Raw genomic sequence first — 20,390 nt, 5'->3', positions numbered from 1 at the left:
AGAGAAGGAGACTCCACGATCTCCCTGGGCAGCTGTTCCAGTGCTCTGCTACCCTTAACATAAAGTTCTTCCTCATGCTGAGGTGGAACTTCTTCTGTTTTACTTTATGCCCATTAGTCCTTGTCCTGTTGCTGGGCACCACTGGAAAGAGTCTGGCATCATTCTGTAACCCCTGCCTTGGAAATATTTCTGTGGATTGATGAGATCCCTCTTATTCTTCTCCAGTCTAAACTTCCAGGCCCAACTTCCACAGTATCTCCTCAAAGAGGGATGCTCCAGAACCTCCATCATCTTCGTGGCCTCTGCTGGACCTTCTCCAGTAGCTCTTTGTTTTTATTGTCCTGAGGAACCCAGATTTTATTGTTTTTATTGTCCTGAGGAACCTAGATTAGATTTTAGGAAGGAATTCCTCCCTGTGAGGGTGGGGAGGCTCTGGCACAGGGTGCCCAGAGAAGCTGTGGCTGCCCCTGGATCCCTGGAAGTGTCCAAGGCCAGGCTGGACAGGGCTTGGAGCAACCTGGGATAGTGGAAGAAGTCTGTGTCATGGCAGGGGTTGGATTGAGATGGGCTTTAAGGTCTCTTCCAGCCCAAAGAATTCTGTGATTCTATGAAAATCCAGTAAGGAACAGCAGTAATGAGCTAAGGGCTGGTGAGACGTGTCTGCTGCCAAGAACTGAAGTTCTTCAGTCTGACTTAGGTTGATGTTCTTACTGGCAGTTCATGGTAAGACATATAATTATATCTCCATTATAGTTTCCCAATTCCCAGGAGAGTTTAAATGATGAGTTTAAAAGATGTAATTCCATCAGAATAAGAAATATTGAAGTGACTGAGAATTGTGAGGTGGAATTTTAGCGCCGTGTATTCCATCCACAGTCATTTCCCACGTTTGCATGTTCTGCAGATAATGAAATTGAATCTCAGAAATAAAAAGCTAAGTAACCTGGGGAGAAAATGAAAAATCAGTCTTAGATGGGTGATTACTGAAGACTTACAAGGGAGCCTGACTACCAATTGAAATTTTTTTTTTTCTTCATCACCAAAACATATGTTGTAGATTGTCTGGTTTTATGGTGTTAACATTAAGCTTCCAAAGTCTGAAAAGCAAGCTTTAAAAGGGATTTATTAAAAATAAAAGGCATGATGATACTGAAAGTTGGTTGTCTCTCCAATGATTTAGCCCAAAATAGAAAGACTGAAATAGTATAACTCTTGAATCTCCACTGCAGCTCATTTCCTCTGAATCTTCAGGCCTCTCTCCCCAGCCATTAAACCAAGCTCTCAGTGACACCTTCACACTCTGGAATTGAGCAGGGAGTGCACAGGCAGGTCTGGGCAAACACGCACAGTTAAACTGCTGATTATATATGTGATGGAGCAGAACACTGATTAGGATTCTGAAGGATAATGATTTGCAGTCAGAATGCACATTGTTGAAAGCAGACTCCATCTTCTTCTATGTTTGTGCAAAACCCAGCACAATTATGATTTAGTCTTGATTAGTTTACTAGCAACTGCCACAATTTAATAAACATTATACCTACGTGATTAACTTCCATAAATATCAGAAACTCTATTAAAAGCTTCATCTCCAAGCAGGAAAACACATTATCTGCACTTTACTTTACCCACATCCGGAGTTCCAACCTCTCTGAGACGGAACAATCCACGGGAGTGAATATCCAGGAGAAGCACACAGTTTATTAAGAAAGGTGCCATTTTTATATCACGTTTCGGAGTAAATTTGGCTTTGGAGATGAGTAATTCAGGCAACTGCTGAGAGCCTCACACAGAACGGTAACTCATGTGTTAGTCTGCTACTTCCTTGAAGCAGTGAGAACAGAGGTGGGAGGCAACACATGGTCCCAGCTCACTGCAGAGCCGAGGATCCCACAAATTTGGAGGTCAGAACAGCAGAGATCTTTCTTCTGTCATTAGCTGAGCAGCAGATGTGACGCCAGGCCTTGTAAAGGAGACTCAATGATTCATATTGTCTGTAAGTCCACTGCAGTAGGTTTATCATTTGGGAAAAAAAGCTCTGAGAATATGATCTTCAAACACGTTTGCTGATGGTTAAGGAGGAAAAGCTGAAATGAGCTGAGTTTTAGCAGTGCAGAGCACTGATTTCAAAATGCCTACAGGGGCCACTCTTTCTGAAACTATCGTGCTGCAAATAGGTATCTGCAGATACATTTAAATCTTTGCTTGGTTTGGAAGTTTTTTTGATTTAGGATCATTTTCACAGAGGCCAAGTAGAATTTTCATTACTCTTCTTATCATCATCATCATCATCATCATTTAATTTTTACAGAAAATGAAAAATTGGGATCATCTCAAAAGGAGAAAAAAGAGGTCAGAAGAGGCAATCTGTCCTGCCTTAACTTAAAGGTGTAAAAAGGAAACTACAGATTTCTCCCTCTTGGTTGTCAATCTCCTTTCACTTCTTTTCCACCTCAAGCTTTTTTAATTAACCTTTCAGTCTTATTACAGAACACAGTAAGTGCAATATAAGAAAGTCAACCTTTACGGCTTAAACTAGGTTTTTAGTTATTAATAAAATCCTAGAATAGTTTGGTTAGAAGTGGGCTTTAAAGGTCATCTGGTTCACTTCCCTGTGCCATGGGCAGGGCAATCCTCAACTAGATCAGATTGCTCAGAGACCCACCCAGTCTGGCCTTGAGTGTTTCCAGGGATGGAACATCCACCTCTCTGGCAAAACTGTTATTTATTAGGCCTTTCTGTATCTTCTGTATCTTTATTTAATACAGTACCTTAGAAGTTCTCTTTGAAAATATTCTGCTCTTGTAAATTTTCATACTCTGCTCATCTTTCCTGTTTCTCCAGTGAGAGTGTTCAAATAAAACACAAATAAGCACATATGCCAGTGTTTTTATGACGGTGGTTTTTGGGCTGCCAAGGCAGGGAAGGTCTGGACAATCTGCCTCCCCTCCCACGTGGAAAGACCATTGGGGGTTACACTTGGAATGCATTTCTTTCTCCCTTTTTTTTTTGTCTCAGGAAATGCTACTACTTTGCTTAATGTCATGTGTAATGTGGGGTCATATCTAAATGAGGACAGCAATTCTTTTCACCTCCACATGTGGTGGAACAGTCTGAAGCTGGAAAGGAATGATCTCCTTGGAAAAGCAAGAAGCATCACCAAAAGCATGACTCACCTGTCTTCGAAGGTCTCGTGTTTTCTTGGTCATCTTGTCAATGGCAATATTGAGTGGATCCCCCTTCTCCTTCCTTCCAGTCTGTTGAAAAAACCAAAACTTTAGAGTTAGACAAAAATGCTCCAGGTAATCTAAACTTAAAAAAAAAAAAAAAAAAGATAGTAAGGATTTATTCAAAGGAAATTTATTCAAAGGAAATTTCTTGCAGCTTCTTTGTTTGCTTCAATCGAGTTGTTATTTCCAAAGTAATGTTTTTAACGTGTTTATGTGCAGGAGGCACAGAAGATTATTTTAAAACAATCCTAAAGTGATAAGAACAAAGATTAAGGTGACTCACCGGAGAGTTCAGAACTTTTCCACCAATAAATTATGTGCATATATTATAGCTAATACTCAAAAAAATCTGGCAAGACCTTTCACTATAAAATGAATATTAAGAGTTTCTAATCTCCATCCTGCCAGGCACTGGGAATGTTAAACATGATAATAAGCAGCAACACAGCTTGAGGACAGAAGGAAAATGGTCCCTATGCCTGTAACGGGAATCATATTGGCAGACATTAGGTTCAGTATAAAGAAGAATTCCACTTGAAACACTTTCCTGCAGGAAGTTTCAAAGCAAAACTCCTCATGAAGATTAAAAAGTGGGAAAAAAGCCTTTTGTGGTTTATAACCAATGGGGGAAAAATATGTTTTTTAGGTTCAATGGCACAAAAAACATTTAGTTACTTTGTTAGCTGTATTACCTTTCTCTTAAGAGAAAACTACTTCTCTAAAGATTTGTCACATCTCTTGCACACTGAACTCTGTTTGAAAGCTTTTCATCAAGAATCAAAATGATCTTCCATTCTTTCTGGCAGAACTCTTTCCTTCCCAAGGCTGTTTTCAAATACTCCTATTTAGAATTGTTCCTTGCATACGATTAAGAGCCATTTTCTCTCTCTCCAGCTGAGCCTAATAGCACATGTTTCTGGGAGCTATTGAGAAGTCACTTTTGGGGTGGGCTGGGGATTAAAAAGTCGCTTTCAATGATATCCTCTCACATGTACAGCACAGTTATCAGCCCTACATTGGCAAGTGGCCTCTGTTCCAGTCTTTGCTTTAGGCATTCATTCCAGAGAACGCCTGCTTTCTGTTATTGCCTGTAATTCTAATTATGATGTGAGGCCAGAGCTTTTATGATCATTTAGAAATCTGTAAAACCCATCCCCTTTTTCCATTTAGAAATGCAAGCATAACAGTATCAAGTGGCACCAGAATTTAATACAAAACATAAATTTACCTCTTAGCTTTTGAAAAAGAATCCATTACGAATTCTGGAGTTAATCATACAAATTGACATCAGAAATCAGAGAGAGAAAGCATTTGCTATCACACAAGAGGAGGCATCTGTGTCACCCGCTGATATTTTTATCTCACTTTTCTTGCCTTCATCCTTTGACTGAGTTCTTCTGGTCCCCAGCTGAAGAACTACATCTCTTCAGCCTAAGCAGTGTCAGCACAGGCTTTTAGTTTTAGATGTCCTGAATTCAGTCCCTGCCATTTTGTTCAAGACAGCAGCTGTCACATGTGCACACAATCGAGGCTGTTTTTCCAGCTGAAATTTCCCAATAAAGCTGAGGCAGATAAGTTGGGTTCAGGAAGTCTCTCCTGACTGTTGGAATGGCACAGCAGGGACTGCTGGATGAGCCAATCTCAGCCAGGTTCTAGTTTGTTAGATTACAGAGTTATATTCTAAGAAAATTTAGGGGAAAAGAAAATCATTCCAGCTGTGCACTGTGAACTTGTTGAACCAAGTTTCCTTGGTGACATTCGTGTTCTGGGATGTTTTATTTTCCCAGTTAAATAATTCAATTTCCTTAATATTGTTGAAATTCTTCTCTTCCTTCTCACTGTTTAATCCTTAATGGACTGGCTTAGAAAGATCCATAACCACAGAAAATATGTTTTAGGGCAAAGATAACCTTTGTTTGGCACTTTTTTTTTTCCTTGTTTTTAATAAAATCAGGAAATAATATGCTAAACATGCCAAAATTCCTGTGAGCATTAACACAGTGGGAACAATCAAAGAGCAAACACCACGACACTTAAGGCTACTCAGGGTTGATATTTTACAGCTCAAACAGAACAACTGGTACACAATTCATCCTCACTGATCTCATGCAGGGCAAATATATTTTGTATTCATCACCAACATGGTGATGTCAAGCAATTAATGCTTGGCACCCACTTAGGGGGTCACAAAGTTGTCCTTGAACAGGAACTTGGGAATCCTTCCAGGGTAGCCAGCTACAGATACAGTGACACTAAATAAATTAAGCATTTGATGAACTGCACCATTTAGAGGAAAAGGCTCCTGGTCACTGGAAAAATAAAGTAGAAATTTTGAGATTTGGTGATTTAGGTTCCTAATCTGGGTGTTTTGTTTTGGGAACTCTCACTGAGAGTAGCCAAAATCCAGCATCTCTCCTAAGCCCCTCTTCTTCTATCTGATAACTTCTTTACTCCAGTTTGGAATAAACAGTGTTTGCATAAACAGTGGCCCTTGAGGTACATCTGACTGTGAAACACCAAACAACTGGGAGCCCTTCTGTGACCCTCAGGCCACTCAACACAAATGTCAATATCCATCTGGCCTCTCCCTTCTCCCTGCACAGCCCAGCAAAGCTGAGTGCAATTGCCCAAATTGTGCCTCCATGCTGCCTGAGGTGCTAAATGGGATGAACCAGTCTGTGCTGGAAAACTGAATCACACCAAGTGGACAAAGATCCAGCTGAGCTCTCTCAATGGCAGTATTTTAATAATGCACACAAATAAGGCTGAGGTCTGTCATTCTGCACCATTTTTAGTTACCCAGGAATTTTAAGGGGCCTTCACCTGTTACTTATAAAATGGCAACTGCCTTTTAATCTGTATACAAAACCCCTTCTTCACTGTACGATTTCAAAAAAATTTGTTTAGTAAATCGCATTATTGAAAAATAGCTAGCGTGGCATGTGATGCTACATAGCTTCAGGCAGGTCTGTCAAACACCATCTGCTCTGTGCTGAAAATATAAGTTTATTAAAGTTTATTTATTTAAGTCCTTAAGTACTCTTATTTTATTGTTGCTCTGTGATAAATTTTTGGCCTTCATTCCTAGAAGGGATAGAAAGGAATTTATTCGTTTCCTGAAAAAAACGAAAAAGCTTGGTATTGAGCCTTTTGCCATTTCTCTGTTAATCTTTTTCTGCAAAGGGAGGAAAGATACTTTGGGATGAAAAGGAAGTAAAAATTGCTGCTGGCATTGGGTTAAAAGGAGAAGGAGGAGAAATGCACAGAATTCCTTGAATGCCAAAATATCCACATTCAAGTTCCTATGGACAGAATTACATCTATTCATGGTGTAATGAGGAGAACTTTGCTACAGGAGAATATATTAATCAAGTCCCTGATTTCTTGTGACCATTAACAGCCATTTGCATGCTGCATGTACTCGAGATATTTTCAAACAATTTTCTCAGTCTGAGTTGCTTCCATTCTAATTTCCTTGGAGCTTTTCCCTGCCCATTTGATTTATTCTCAGCTGATCACGATGAGCTAATTCCCAGGGGCTGTGCTGCCTGCAGAGTCCCCAGCTCAGGAGAGGATCTTCCATTGCTGCAATTCCCTCCCAGGTAACTCAACATCAGATCCAGCTCCCTCAATATAATATTCAAGTGGTTTTAAGCCTGATTTGCCACCTGACATGAGAAGTTGTGTAGTTTTTCAACACATCCATGTCTGATAAGTGGAAGAAATCAAGGTACTGAGTGTTCTATTACTAGAGAAGATGTCTAGTTGCAACCAGTGTCAACAATACCACCTCAACAATAAAAGACAGAATAAAGCAATTTATATTAGGCAAAGTCTGAAAAGCTTGACAGGTAAAACTGCATAATATTAAGGTGAGCATTTAAACAGGGAACTTCAACTTCATTAGGTTAGGAAAAGAAATAAAAAGAACAAAAAGCACTTAAGGACTGTAAGAAATTTCAGCATCTGCTGAATGCCAGAATGATCTCTGCTAAGGTATAGCACTGGTTTTCCTTTTTTACAAAGACCTTCTCCTCTCCTTCCTTTTTTTCTTTTTACAGTTTAAACTGTTAGAGTAAAATATTAAGCTCCCCAAATATGTGTCACAACCATTAAGGACATTTACATCCCACGATTTGCTCATTACAGAACTCTTTTGATCAGCATGAGGTACTTAACAAGACACTTTTCTAACCCTGGAGAATATCACAGAATCAAGCCAAGGACAGTCAGACCAATCAGCCCAGAGACTCAGTGCATTTTAGATGAGATATGGTCAACCTTGGAAGAAGATGCTCCAGACTGGAACTGTGTTGCTGGATTTTAATAATTCCACATACCACTACTAAGGAAATCACAGAGCTCAAATATCAGCACACGAAACAGATGAAATTTCTGCCACCAGAATTATTATTATAATAAAGACAGATGTTCATGTAATGAATATCCTTGTATTGAAAAGCTAGGATCACTTAGAGGTGTGTGAGATGAAAAACCACTATTTTGGGCATATTGTATTTAAAAAAATGCCAATGAACAAGGCTGACAATGGCAACCTATAAAAGAAAGGGATGAAGTGCCAAGAAATACAGAAAAGGTAGAGCAACTGCAGTCCTACAACAGAATGTCACAGACAAACCCCTGATGTGTATCACAACTCAAGGAGTGATGTTAGAATTATTATCCTTTTCCTTTACAGTGCATTATTTAGAAACTCATGGTTTCCATTGAACAATAACAATATTAATAATCTATGTAAGATGTTTTGGAACCACTGTTTTCAGACGTTTCTCTGTTTTCTCTGCTGTTTTAGATGTAAGCCAAAATATCAGGGAGAGCTCAATCTCCTAAAACATCAAGTGTTGCATGTCCAGGACACCCTCACTCCTGTTTCAAGTAATTTAGCCTCCAGGAGACAGCTGGAAAGATTATCTATTGATCCAAAAGCTACCAAACCTTGATATATTTTTATATTTTCATCATCCCCCAGGTAGAGGGCTCCATTATTTACAGTTTATTCAGAACTTCAATATCACAATGTTTTATTAAGGTGTAAATTGCTGCTCAAAAATATATCTGTCCTAATATTTTATTTTAAATGTTGAACAAGATCAGTCCTTTAAAACTATGCCAATGTTCAACAGTCCTTTGAAAAGTGATGAAGAGAAGCTTAGTACTAAAAGAAAAAACATTCTGAACAACAGGCATAGTCTGCATCAGTGCTTTTAAGCAGAAATCTAGGTTTAAACATCCCAATACATAGCTCCTTTCTGACAGAAGACTATTAATTTTGGGTCAGGAAAAGGCTAAACAATATATTCTAGAAGTAGAGAATAAATTTCATTGGAAGTTGAAAATTCTATGAATTTTCTAGGGAGATGGGTCAGGAAAACAAGTTTTACAAAATCTGCGTGGTTCCTCTAGAGATGAGATGAAGACATCTTAGAATAATAAATGCAAGGAAGAATTCAATGGTAAGAAGTCTCTTGGGAGAGTGGTATGAACATGAATTACTGTTGTTCTCAGCTCAGTGATTTTATCATCTTTTTATTCCTATAAATTATGTTAGTTTTAGAATTTATTCTAAGTAACTACACTGCAGGTTCTGCATCACCCATTTCCCAGCTTTAATTTTGCTACAGAAACCCTTCCTATGGAATGAGAATTTGTATGCTCCCATTTCCCCTCAAGAATTCATTTATTTCTTCAAGAGGAAAAAAAAGAGAATTTTGCACAAAAAGGGGGTAAAAAAGGTTGCATAGTAAGGTCTTTAGAGCTTTGTTTAGAGTTTTGCAATAAAACACTGAATTACTGCCCCTTCCCCTCCACAAAACTCTGCAGTTCCAGAATTCCACTCACTAAATAATCTGCTCATAAAAGTATGATACACACAGTAAGTTCTCCTTAAATGAAACAATTGCTCTCAGCAGTGTTTAATTACCTTGTGACCAGCGAGTCTATTTGGTTCCAGGGTAGCATGAATAATTACAACTCTGGAGAAGGCTGGGGAAGCCACATCCTTGCAATCTCAGATAGTAAATAAAGTCAATAAAATTAAAATGAGCCACGAGCTGGACATGATATCAGTACCAGAGGTGTGCAAATCTTATCCTTGGCCTGCAGCCAAGCAAGTTTTATCTAGCTCTGTACATAATTAAAACTAAGTATGTAGTAAAATAAAGAAATCATGAAAACTGTATCCATTAATGGTTGAAGAAGATTCTCTTGTTATATTTTATGTATGTTTTTTATGCAGGCCACATCACCACAATATCTGAATGCCTTCAAGTGGTGAGTTGGTGAATTAAGTGCTTTGTTTAATATCAGATATGTGCAGTTTCTTCTTTTATCCTCTCCAGAGTGGGAAAACTTGTGTGTAGAGGAGTATTTTACATTTGTGGCCATTATTTTTCTTGTTTTGCATAATTCACTTATTCTAACTACTTCTTGTCTTTTGGCAATAACCAAAGATTTTCAGAAACATCAGTGGCAGCAGTTTGATTTGAAACACCAGTTAGGATTAGGACTTGATCATACTGGTTCCCAAGTGGCAGCTGCCATTTTAATTGATTATTTATCTGTAATCATGGACTGGCATCTAAGCTTTTCAAAAAAAAAAAAAAATAGAACTGGCTGAAGAATTCATATTTTTAATTATATTAGAAGCTGCATAAAATGGAGAACTTTTTCACTCTAGAGAGCCAAGGCAGCAGTTTTTTGGGGTTTGGTGATTTTTTTTTTTTTTTTTAATTTGTAGATGATACACTGAATAGTTCTGTATTTATGTGTCTTTTTGAACAAGGGTCTCCAAGATCACTGTGGTGAGGACAAATTCCTGCTCTTCCACCTTCTAGCCAAGACTGGATTTTACAGCACACTGAGGCACTGAAAATTCAAAAAAGGCAACTGGTGGGACTTTCCTAAGTGACAAGGCACGTGTAACTTCCAAATCTCCTTGATTTTTATTGTATAAAACACATGCATTGTTTGGAGAGGGTTTTTTTGGAAGGGGGGGGGAAAGCAATGCAGCTATGAGAAATTCTTCCCCAAGGCACAAATATCCTGCCATCCTTTCAGAGCTGTGTCATTGAATTAAATTCAGATTATAACGTAGCACACTCTGCCATTCCAGAAAGCAGTGACAGTGCTCAGGGTAGGACCATCCCATTTAATTTTACCATCTTGAAATACTGAATCAAATCTAGTTATTTTAGCTCCTTCTATATTCAATCTACAGTGACAGGCATTTTTAGAGCACCCATCTGTCTTGCATATTTATTTTAATACAGAATACATATCATCACAGGGGATTGCTTCTCTCCATTGACAGTGGAGAGGAGCTTGAAGTACTTGATGATTAATTCTTAAAAAAAAATCAGTTATATGAGATAAAATGCCTAGTTAGTAACTACAAAGTAACTCCAGCCCTCCTAAGGATCAGGCTGGAGATTCTACCTTGGACAAATAATGTGTGATTTGCATTATTTTTTCCCAGAGAATTAAAATATACAGCATTATAAGGGCATGTTTTTTACAAGCTTCTGCACAAGAAATTCCTGTCCTTCCAGATGGGATATTTTGATGTCCTGAAAATAATTCACTTTCTTCCCACCATCTGAAAAGAAGCACACTTCAAAAGATTCAACACTGGATCTTAACAATCTCAGGCCCTTTCCAAGCTGGCAGCCTGTCCAAAATGGGGTCCCTTGGGGATCAATATTGGGCTCAACACTGTGGAATGTCTTCAAGGAGGCAAAAGAGATGTGGGCAGGCTGGGGAGGAGCAGAGAGGGGCCAGGAGGATGATCCCAGCACTGGGATGCTGCCAGGTGAGCAAAGGCTGAGGGGAAATTGGGTCACAAAACATCCCAGCTTAATGAAGGAAATCAAAAACCCCTCCAGTGATATCTGGATTTCTCTAATCAGATAAAGACACACAGCAGCATAAACCCCAATCTGGAACTGAAGTTGGCTGATGATGGGGGGAAAACAAAAAAATGCAGCTGGAAAAGACAAGAGCAATAACCTGAGACATTTTCTGACATATCCTTGAGAAATCTCTGGCAATATATGTGATCTCTGTGAATGCAGGGATAGGAGTGTTAGCATGCAAACCTCCTTCTGATCCAGGTTTCTGTCCTGCTGTCCTTGGGAAATGATGTCTGGGAAGCTTCCCCTCGTTCCTTCCTACTTGAGGGGTGACTTTGGAACAACATGCATTTGAATTTTAATCCAGCGCAGTATTTCTTGTAGGTAAAGAACATCTTTTCCTTTGCAATGCTTACTCAGAGGACTCAAATAGGGAAACATCAGGGTTTTCATAGAAGAAACTGCACATTTCTATTCAGAAGACGTTGGTACAGAAAATTGATGCTGTTACACTTAAATGCTCACAAAAAATAGGATTTTTTGAGGGAAGAAATGTGAATGATGTAAACTGTTATAAAAACATCAGCTTCACTGAAGCCACACTAATTTACACCAGCTGAGAATCTCCCCACTCATCATTTAAGCAAAATCTTGCAGATGTTTCCATTTAGAAGGTCAGAAATGTTTACTCCAGAATTCAAAATTATTCTAATTTCTTCACATACTTCTACTTGCAAAGGGTCCACTACAAACTCCTCATTTAACCACCAACTGCTCTGCAGCTGTAAATTGCAATCTGCTTTAAATTGCTCCTGGATGCCTTCTCTTAATCTGAAATAACTGGAGAAAAAGGAGATAGCACAGAATTTTTCCTCTCCCTTCAGATATCAAAGCCTGCAGTGAAGGGCTATGTAAATAAAAAATGTAAAAATTTATCCACTTTAAAACAAGCTCTTGAGAAAAGTCTATTCTATTATTCTAAGCATAATAATGTGCCTAAGTCATGAAATAGTTACTAACAAAGTCTTATTCATTCTATTCAAACTCTATCAGTTAAAAAGTTGGTGCAATACAGGCAACTAAACAAAAAGAGAGAAGAGGGGTAGAGAAGCACAGAGTGTCTTACATGTAATGAACAATCCTGGAATCCAACTCTGGAATATACTGACTAAATCCCTGTTATGTCCTTGTCACAGATTAGTGGAAATACTTGTCAGAGCTCTTAGGGGAGGTGATATCCATGTCTGGTATTTGTGTCAGTTTATGTCTTATTCACTAAAAAACAATTGTAGTCCATCTCCTCCTGTCTGGTTTTAGACTAAAGGGTGCATTCTGAGTCCCAGGGATGAGTGTAACTCACTGAATTAAATGCAGGACCTCCTGAGACATCTCAGCATTCCTTGAAATCATCCTTTTAGTGTTTTCCAGCTCTTTCTCTTGGAGGAATAGGAGAGCCACATAATGTTGTTTGGTTGCAAGCAAAGACTTTTTTGTTTGTAATGTGCTTAATGAAAAGGCTCCATTTGATGACAATATTTGATTTTAACTTTGCCTGCCATAGTGTAGACCTTTAAGGTTTTTTTTTGGTTTTTTTTTCCATCAAAGCTTTTTAACCAAATAGGCACCTCTGGCAAATGAAGTGACCACTGGAGGTTCATCAAAGCATTGACATTCACAGGTATAAAATGTACATTTTTTATGAACATATTGAAGCTCCAACTCTGCCATTCTGTTTAGGTGCAGAATTACTGTTAATGGCACAAGTACAGGTATTACTCAGAATTCAAACCCCCAAATCTCACCTGTGTCTGCCCTAGAAGCACAGAACTGTTTTGGCTGCACTTACTGTGCTTTGATTAACAAATATCACTGAAAAATAGGATTTCAACTGGTTGGCTGCATCTGTCACTATCTAATAGATCTGTGGATGAGATGGGTATTGACTATTACATCTGCATTTCTTTCTTTTTAATTGCACTATGCTTATATTCCTTGGGTGATCTACGAGGAAATGAGTCTTGTTCATGTCCAATCAAAACTGTGTTCATCAAGGCAGGCAGCTGAAAGTCAATGTTAACTCAATATTTGTACTTATAACAGAGAACTAAATGCTTTTTCCAATCAATTGTTAGTTTCTTTTCCCTTATCTTGCCGGTTTCATCCAGACCACCCAGGGAGTGGTTGTTTTGGGTTTTCTTTTTGGTTTTTTATTGTGTGTGTTCTCTTTATCCTCCAACCTGCTCTGAACATTTTTAATTAACAGGGCATAGCAAAACAATATTTGACATTATTTTAGGTGATGTTTCTTGCATCCAATGAAACCACTGCTGCTTTCCAGTGCTGCCACCCTACCTGGCAGTGACTGTGGAGAATCCACACTAGCTGTGGACGTGTCAGACTTTCTGAGGGCAGTGATGTGTGCCTGGCAAGAAGGGTTTTCACTCTGACATCCCTCTGAAAACCCCACCTGCAAGCAAACGACGAGTGTGAGATTTAAATGGACAGATACCAAAACTTCAGCTCCTGTTTGGAATGAATGGAGACAGAGCAAAGCCTGGGAAAGAAAAGAACTCAACCCTCATTATGGTAATTAACCTTTCACTTGATTACAGGCTCCTTTATAGGATGTCAAAACCATGAGGCAACAGGGATGAAATGAAACAAAACAGAATAAAAAAAATTGTAAAAGGACATTTTAAACTCCAGCCAGACTTCCAAAAGAATGCAAGAGCAAAGGACTAACGCTGTTTTCACAGAGCAAAGCTGTGGTCTGTTCCTGCCATAGCCTCAGATCAATGTGTTAAGTGATATCCATTCAAATGACTTGTCAGTTTAATCAGAGGAAGTGAAACACAATTACAGGGCATTAGTGGAAAAGCCAGCACAAAATAGCAGAATGTCCATGTGGGATATCGGAAGCAAAAGCCTGTTGAAAATAACTCTGTGACATTTTCATCAACAGTCTTTTTTACAGAAAAAGAAACCCTTTGGAAATGCCATTACAAACTAATTAGGCATAAAATAATGCTTTAATTCTACAGACTGATTAGAGTCCTTATTTCTTCTTGTAGATATCACAAATATTTTTGGCTTTTGTTTTGTTATTAGAATAAAATCAAATATATAAAGATAAAGACCTTTGCTGAAATGATAACTGGTGCATTTACAAAGCCTCTCTGTGCTCCCTCTCAAGTCAGCAGGAGTTTTACCATTATTTCCATTGAATGATTGGAGCATTCATTTTTCATGGACACTCCAAATTTCCATTGAATAAAAGATTTATTTTTGGAATCCTCGAGCAGATTTCTTGGATTAAGTGGATGAAATGGGAGCAGGGAGGGTAGGGATGACTCTTTCTCCTGCTGAAGGCAGGGCTGCAAGTTTGGTGGATTCAAAAGGACAAACAAATGCAAATCTACGCTGAAAATCCTGCCTGAAGTGCCCAGGTGGGACATGCTGGGGTAGACATTGCTGCCTGGAGTCCCTCAGACTCTTTCACCCTTCCAATTTTTTTTTTTTTTTTTTTTTAAACCCCCTATCAATGCATGTCTACAGGACAAAACATCTGCTGGAAAAAGCCTTCTCCTTCCAGAACAAATTGAATTTTTAAGATCCAGAAGGAATGGGGGCTTGGACTTTACTGAGCACAGTGAATCTCCTGCAATGACGTGACTTCACTTTTTTCAAGAGGAACAATGCATAGCCCAGGTCTAGGTGCCCCTGTGGTAAAATCACTTCAAATGATCATCTTGTAATTCTGAGCTCAGAGACTCCGAGGTCTTTAATTGGATTTGGCCCTTTATCTTCTATATTCATGAGGTAGTAATTAATTTGACCATCCCTGCCTGGCCCACGGGGTAATTGAATGAATAGCTCTGCACAGGCACATAAATGCCTCCAGAAAGAGTTATTACTATGAATGTGCAATATGAGGAGTTAACTCTGCCCCGTTGATAATGATGGCATTGAAATTCCTAAGGAGAGTGCCACTGGAGCCCATCTCAGAGCTAATGGAAAAGGGAGAAAGGATGTGAATATGCAACTTGCAGAACCACTGCACAGTTGATACTCTGCCCTTTAAAATAGTAACAATAAAAATTTAATCTTACTTTCTCAAATTTCCTGGCTACCACTTCACCTTCTGGCACTACTAAAACCCCAAAAATACTGTAGAAGGGGTTAAAAGCAACTTAGCTCTTTTGGTAGATTGCCACAAAGACTTCTTGTAGGAAATGAAGTGTAAAAAATGTTAAAGAATGTTAAATGAAATCACAGCAGACTGAAACCTGTGGTTCCAGTGCAAGACCTGAAATAAATTTGAAACAGATGCTAATTGGCACCACCTTCACTCTGATGTTCATAAATGAAACGGAACAAGACTTCAGAGGTGCCAGAGGAAGACCAACCATCCAAGGAACATTAAAAAAGGCTTGGATTTGGTTTGTCAGCTCCAAAGTTATTTATATCCTGCTAAGGTATCTAGATCCTTCTGAAAAATTCATCCAATGAGACACATGTGTACATTTTTAAAAGGATTGAAAGTCTCTGGAATTTAAATTTTTGAATTATCCTGGACACAACTTCCATTATCATTTAGTGTTGGCTTTGGAGGTGAACTGCAGATCTGGGGTTGTACTGAGCTGTTCACTGCAGGAGATTTTCCCCTGAGGAATGGGTAATGATTTGAATCAAGACAAACAGGGTTGTTTGCAAGTCTCAGTACAAATCATGCACTGCCACAGACATCTGCAGCTGTTTAGAGCCCCTTTAAATGACAAATGCTTACAAAAGCTAATTGCAGATGGTAAAAGTGCTGGCTGACCCATACATCTGGTTTGATCCTTTCCCTCCTGGAAAACTTGATGTTACAAATCAATTTTATTTTTAATATGTAAGGACGTAAACAATTTTAAAAATTATTATTCTAATAATTCAGTAGTTTGGCCCTTCTGTGACTTCAGTATTAATTTCTGTAGTCATACAAATGAGCATTCCACACTTCCTATTTATTACTCTATTCTTTAATGCCACAACCTATAATTCCACTGGTATTTTCTTCAATATTATAATTGAATAAATGTCTGCCATAAAAATGAATGATTTTACTAAAACAAGAACTGAGGAGCTTCTGCATGTTGCACTTGGTGATAATGACCAAGAGGAGAACAACTGAATTCACAGTCTATGGGAACTTGACTCTGCCTCTAATTCCCAGTCCTAGTTTCTAATAGACTGCATTTTAGTGAAGTTTTCTTTAGTGTGGCAATAAGTGTTAAGGGTGAAGCAGTTCCATGATGATCAAACACCTAAAGAAATTAAAAAAAAATAAATAAATAAACTAAAGCTCAGCAGGAGAAGCTCTGCGGCTTTCCACACCACATGATGCTTTTCACTTCAAAACTACCAAGCAAATTACTGAGGAAAAGTTACTGTGAATAAAATGGGCTGCACTGTGTTAAGTAATTATTTCTAAAGTGTGAAACGGGTAGGAAGTATCTCATCTCAAAGTAGTGCCATGATGCATATTACCTCTCTGGTATAAAGTGAACAGTCTTTTTTTTTTTTTTCCTTTCTCCTCCTTCTTTCTTCTTTATCTTGCAGGAGAAAGCACAGGAATGAAAACTTTATTTTCCTAATGATTTTGCATGTGGGAGAAAAGTGTAAAGCCTCAACCTGTGAAACTCTGCTGTGCTCTCTGTTTATACTGTGCTACTGTTTTGGGAAGAATTTCTAGAGTTTTGTGAGCTCTCAAGAAATCACAGAATAGTAAAGGTTGGAAAAGATCTCTGAAGTTCAACAGTTCACCCAGCACTGCCATGTCCACCTCTACCAGCTCAGGGAATTATAAATATAAATGTGTGATGTTGCCCATTTAAAGAGTGCAGGATGGGATTATGATCTGCTGTGCCAAAGACCAGCATTTCTGTGAGGGATGCACCTCAAGGAAGGTTTAATTTATGTAACAACACAGAGCACAGCTCTCCTTTAGGTTTGTCTTTCAAGCACATCATGTCACACACCCATTCTTTTCCTCAGTCTAGAAATCAGTGGTAAAAGAAGGTCATTTTAATGGAAAAGTTACCTCACAGCATGGGTTAGGAAAATACCCTTCTTGCTTCTGAGAGAACAGAGGGGATTCTTGCAATTAATTAATACCTAGATGCATAACAACAGGCTGCAAGAAGGAAAGGTTATTTTTTCTTTTTGTTTTTTAACAACTGTTATTAAAAGTTGCAAGGATTGAGGAGAAGAGGAAAACCACGTAAGAATCAAAGAGGAGCTTTGCCCAAGACAAAAGGTGACACAAATTGGTAGTAATGAATTGTGTGAACCAGCTGGCTAAATACTGCTGTCCATTTAAAGGATAATTACACAGACATTAAAATATTTATGCAGTACTCATGTGAAATTCAGTCCCAGATCAAAACCAAGAGATAGCAGAGATTAAATAAGAGAATCCTAGTTCAGGTTTAATGGCTGACAAGCATGATTATTTTTCCTTAATGTTTTTCCTTAATAATCTGCTTCAACAACATGCAATCCAGGCTTCTGTTTTATTTTGCTCATAAACATAAAAGATTCATTCCAAAAGGATCAGAAAGGGTTATTTCCTGAGATTAAATATCACATGGATATCCACATTATACTTCGCAGGGCTATGACTTTTGAACACTCAGAGCCATTCAGTGACCTGCCCCAGATAAAGAGCAAAAGTGCATCTACAGAGTGTAAACTCATTTTGGCATCTGTCCTGAAACTATCTTTGAGGTTTGACCTTCAGAAGAACTTCACAGAACACAGATGGGTTGACTAGGGCTGGCCACAGGAAAGTGTTTAACAAGTCAGTGTTGCAGAGCAGTTGGAAATGATGCAGAACAGGACTCGAAATAGATCGAGGGAGCTCTGCTGAGATATCTCTGTGTCCACAGATCCTCTTGGATCAGAAGGAGAATGGATAGAAAATTCTAGTTTTAATAGAGCTTGGGAATTATATTTTAATATTTCCAACTTTAATATTTTAATTAATTTATAAATAAATTTTATAATTCAATAATTTAGTTTAATATTTACAATCATTTTGTAAATGCATTCACTTCCAAATACAGTAATTGTTAGGTGGGGTTAGACTGTATTTTGAGGTAAAATGCCAAATGCTTTTGGAAGCTTCCCCAGGATGCAGGACAATGACACAAAGTCACCAATGCAGGACAGGTCACCATGTCACACTCCCTGATGTCTACAATCCTCGTGGACAGAGAGTGGAAAACCTAAAATCCATGCCCACACCAGGAAAGGTTCTTTTAACCATCTCTGGTGAGCCTGTTTAATCTCACATGCTCATGCAAAACAAACAGAGCTGTGTTTACAAAATTAATATTTCATGGGCTTCTTTTTAGACAGAGATCAATGTCTCCAAAAAAAATAATTGCCTTAAGTGCACAACCATGTGCATACATTTACAGATATTTTTATACTCAAAGATGAAATTTCTTTCTTTAGATGACTTCCTAAATCAAGGCAAGAGTGCCCATCAATCATTTAATATAGCTTAAGAGTAGAAAATTTGGTAAAGAGTGTTTTTTTAAAAAAACAAAATGAGGTTGGTAGGGTGACTGCCTATGCCAGCATTCACTTTGACTGATGAACTCCAGAGCAGTTTATTACAACAAATAGCATCTCCCAGTAAAATTTGCTCCTTCTAATATCATTCAGCACCACAAAAACGTATTTTTGACATCAGAAACAAATTGCAGGAACATGGAGAAGAATGAGTTGTTGCCTCAGAAAACTATTTCCAAAATACCACATGACTTAAAATTTTATCAAGACAAAAAGAAAGCTGGATGACACATATTCATGCATTTGTGTGTGGGTATGTAATGCTTTTGTAATTGAAATACGCTATGTTTTACCATCAAAAAACCAAAATAAATCAAAATAGCCGTGTTTTCTTCACTGGTTTAATTAGTATTTTTAATGCTAAGAAAGGCAGTGCCCAATATTATGCATTGTGTTAAATATGTTATTTCAACTGTCACTATTTTTTTATTTTTAATGTCAATCCCTGGTCAGCTGGACAGGAGAGAAAAAGTGCAATAAAAGGCTGATGGGTTGAGGTAAGGGCAGGGAGAGATCCTGAATTCACCAGTTACTGTCACAGGCAAAACAGACTCGACTGGGATAAATTGATTTCATTTATTAGCAATCAAATCAGAGTAGGATAATCAGAAACAAAATCTAATGTGAAAACACCTCCCCTCCACCCAGAGAAATGCTATAGACCAGCAAAAACTGACATGGAAAAATATTTTCTTCAGAATATCACAAAAAAGTTTTGGCTTTGTATCCTCATGACTTGTGACTTAAACTGACTTTTGAATTATATGGACTTGACTAGTTTTGTTATCACTGCTGATATTTTTTCTCACAAGAAAAGACAAGTGTTATTAGAATTGGTTATTTCTGTAAGCCTTGAATCTAGTAAATTAAATGTGACCAAGATTCTTCCCTTCTGTAATAAATCCTAATAACCCAGCTGGATTTATTACAGCCTATTATACAGCACATTCATGAATATAGACCAATTTTCAGTTTCCTGGACTAGAAATCATGATCACATCTAATCTCCTGTGCCTGACAATAAGTTTATGATGTTTAGTGGGAAAGCTCACTGACTTCAGAGGTCACTGAATGAGATCACAAACTATTTTATACAGCACAGTTTTTACTTAAAAAGCCCCAAAAACCACAGTAGAAGGAATAAAAGACAAATGCTCCTATTGCTTTTTGTGTTGCTCTACACTACATGGATTTTAGAGGCCTTTTTACTCCCCAGACAATATGCTGAAAAATAAATACAAAAAGTCAGAGATAATTTTTTTTTCTTTTCTCAAGTATTTTGGGAATTTCAAAGGTCACATTTTTGAGTTGGATGCCCCATCTCTGGGCATTCAAGGTCAGGTTGGACAGAGCTTTGAGCAACCCTGATCTAGTGAAAGATCAGATTTCCCTGCTCATGGCAGAGGAGTTGGGCCAGATGATCCTTAAAAGTCCATTTGGAAAAGATATATTTGGATTCTGAAGTGTATTTTTCATTCAATATGTTAGGATTTTTTTCCTAAACAGAGTAAGAAACTACTCAAAATCTGCCCTCGGTATTAGCATGATGACAATGAATTCAGTAGTCTAAGAAACAAAATTAATATTTCTCAGAATGCCCCAGATTCTCTCTCTGAATTCTCCCATTCTCCCACTCTATGGAAGAAGAAGCTCTGGGATCCTGGTTGTGCTG

The 20,390-nt window shown here is 38.1% G+C and overlaps 1 protein-coding gene across 2 annotated transcripts in view; it reads right to left on the bottom strand.

The window, feature by feature from the left end:
- Positions 1-20,390, bottom strand: part of CTNNA2 (catenin alpha 2) — a 448,404-nt gene that overhangs the window by 105,614 nt on the left and 322,400 nt on the right. For both annotated transcript variants that reach the window (XM_085059503.1, XM_085059504.1), the window contains exon 8: positions 3,177-3,257. In XM_085059503.1, the coding sequence (XP_084915629.1) occupies positions 3,177-3,257 (81 nt within the window). The remainder of the gene's footprint in view (positions 1-3,176; positions 3,258-20,390) is intronic.

Source organism: Lichenostomus cassidix, chromosome 4, assembly GCF_008360975.1.
Source record: "Lichenostomus cassidix isolate B80296 chromosome 4, HeHo_3.0, whole genome shotgun sequence".
Taxonomy (NCBI): Eukaryota; Metazoa; Chordata; class Aves; order Passeriformes; family Meliphagidae; genus Lichenostomus; species Lichenostomus cassidix.
Note: the sequence above shows the minus strand (reverse complement) of the source record. Positions and strands in the feature narration are given on the sequence as shown.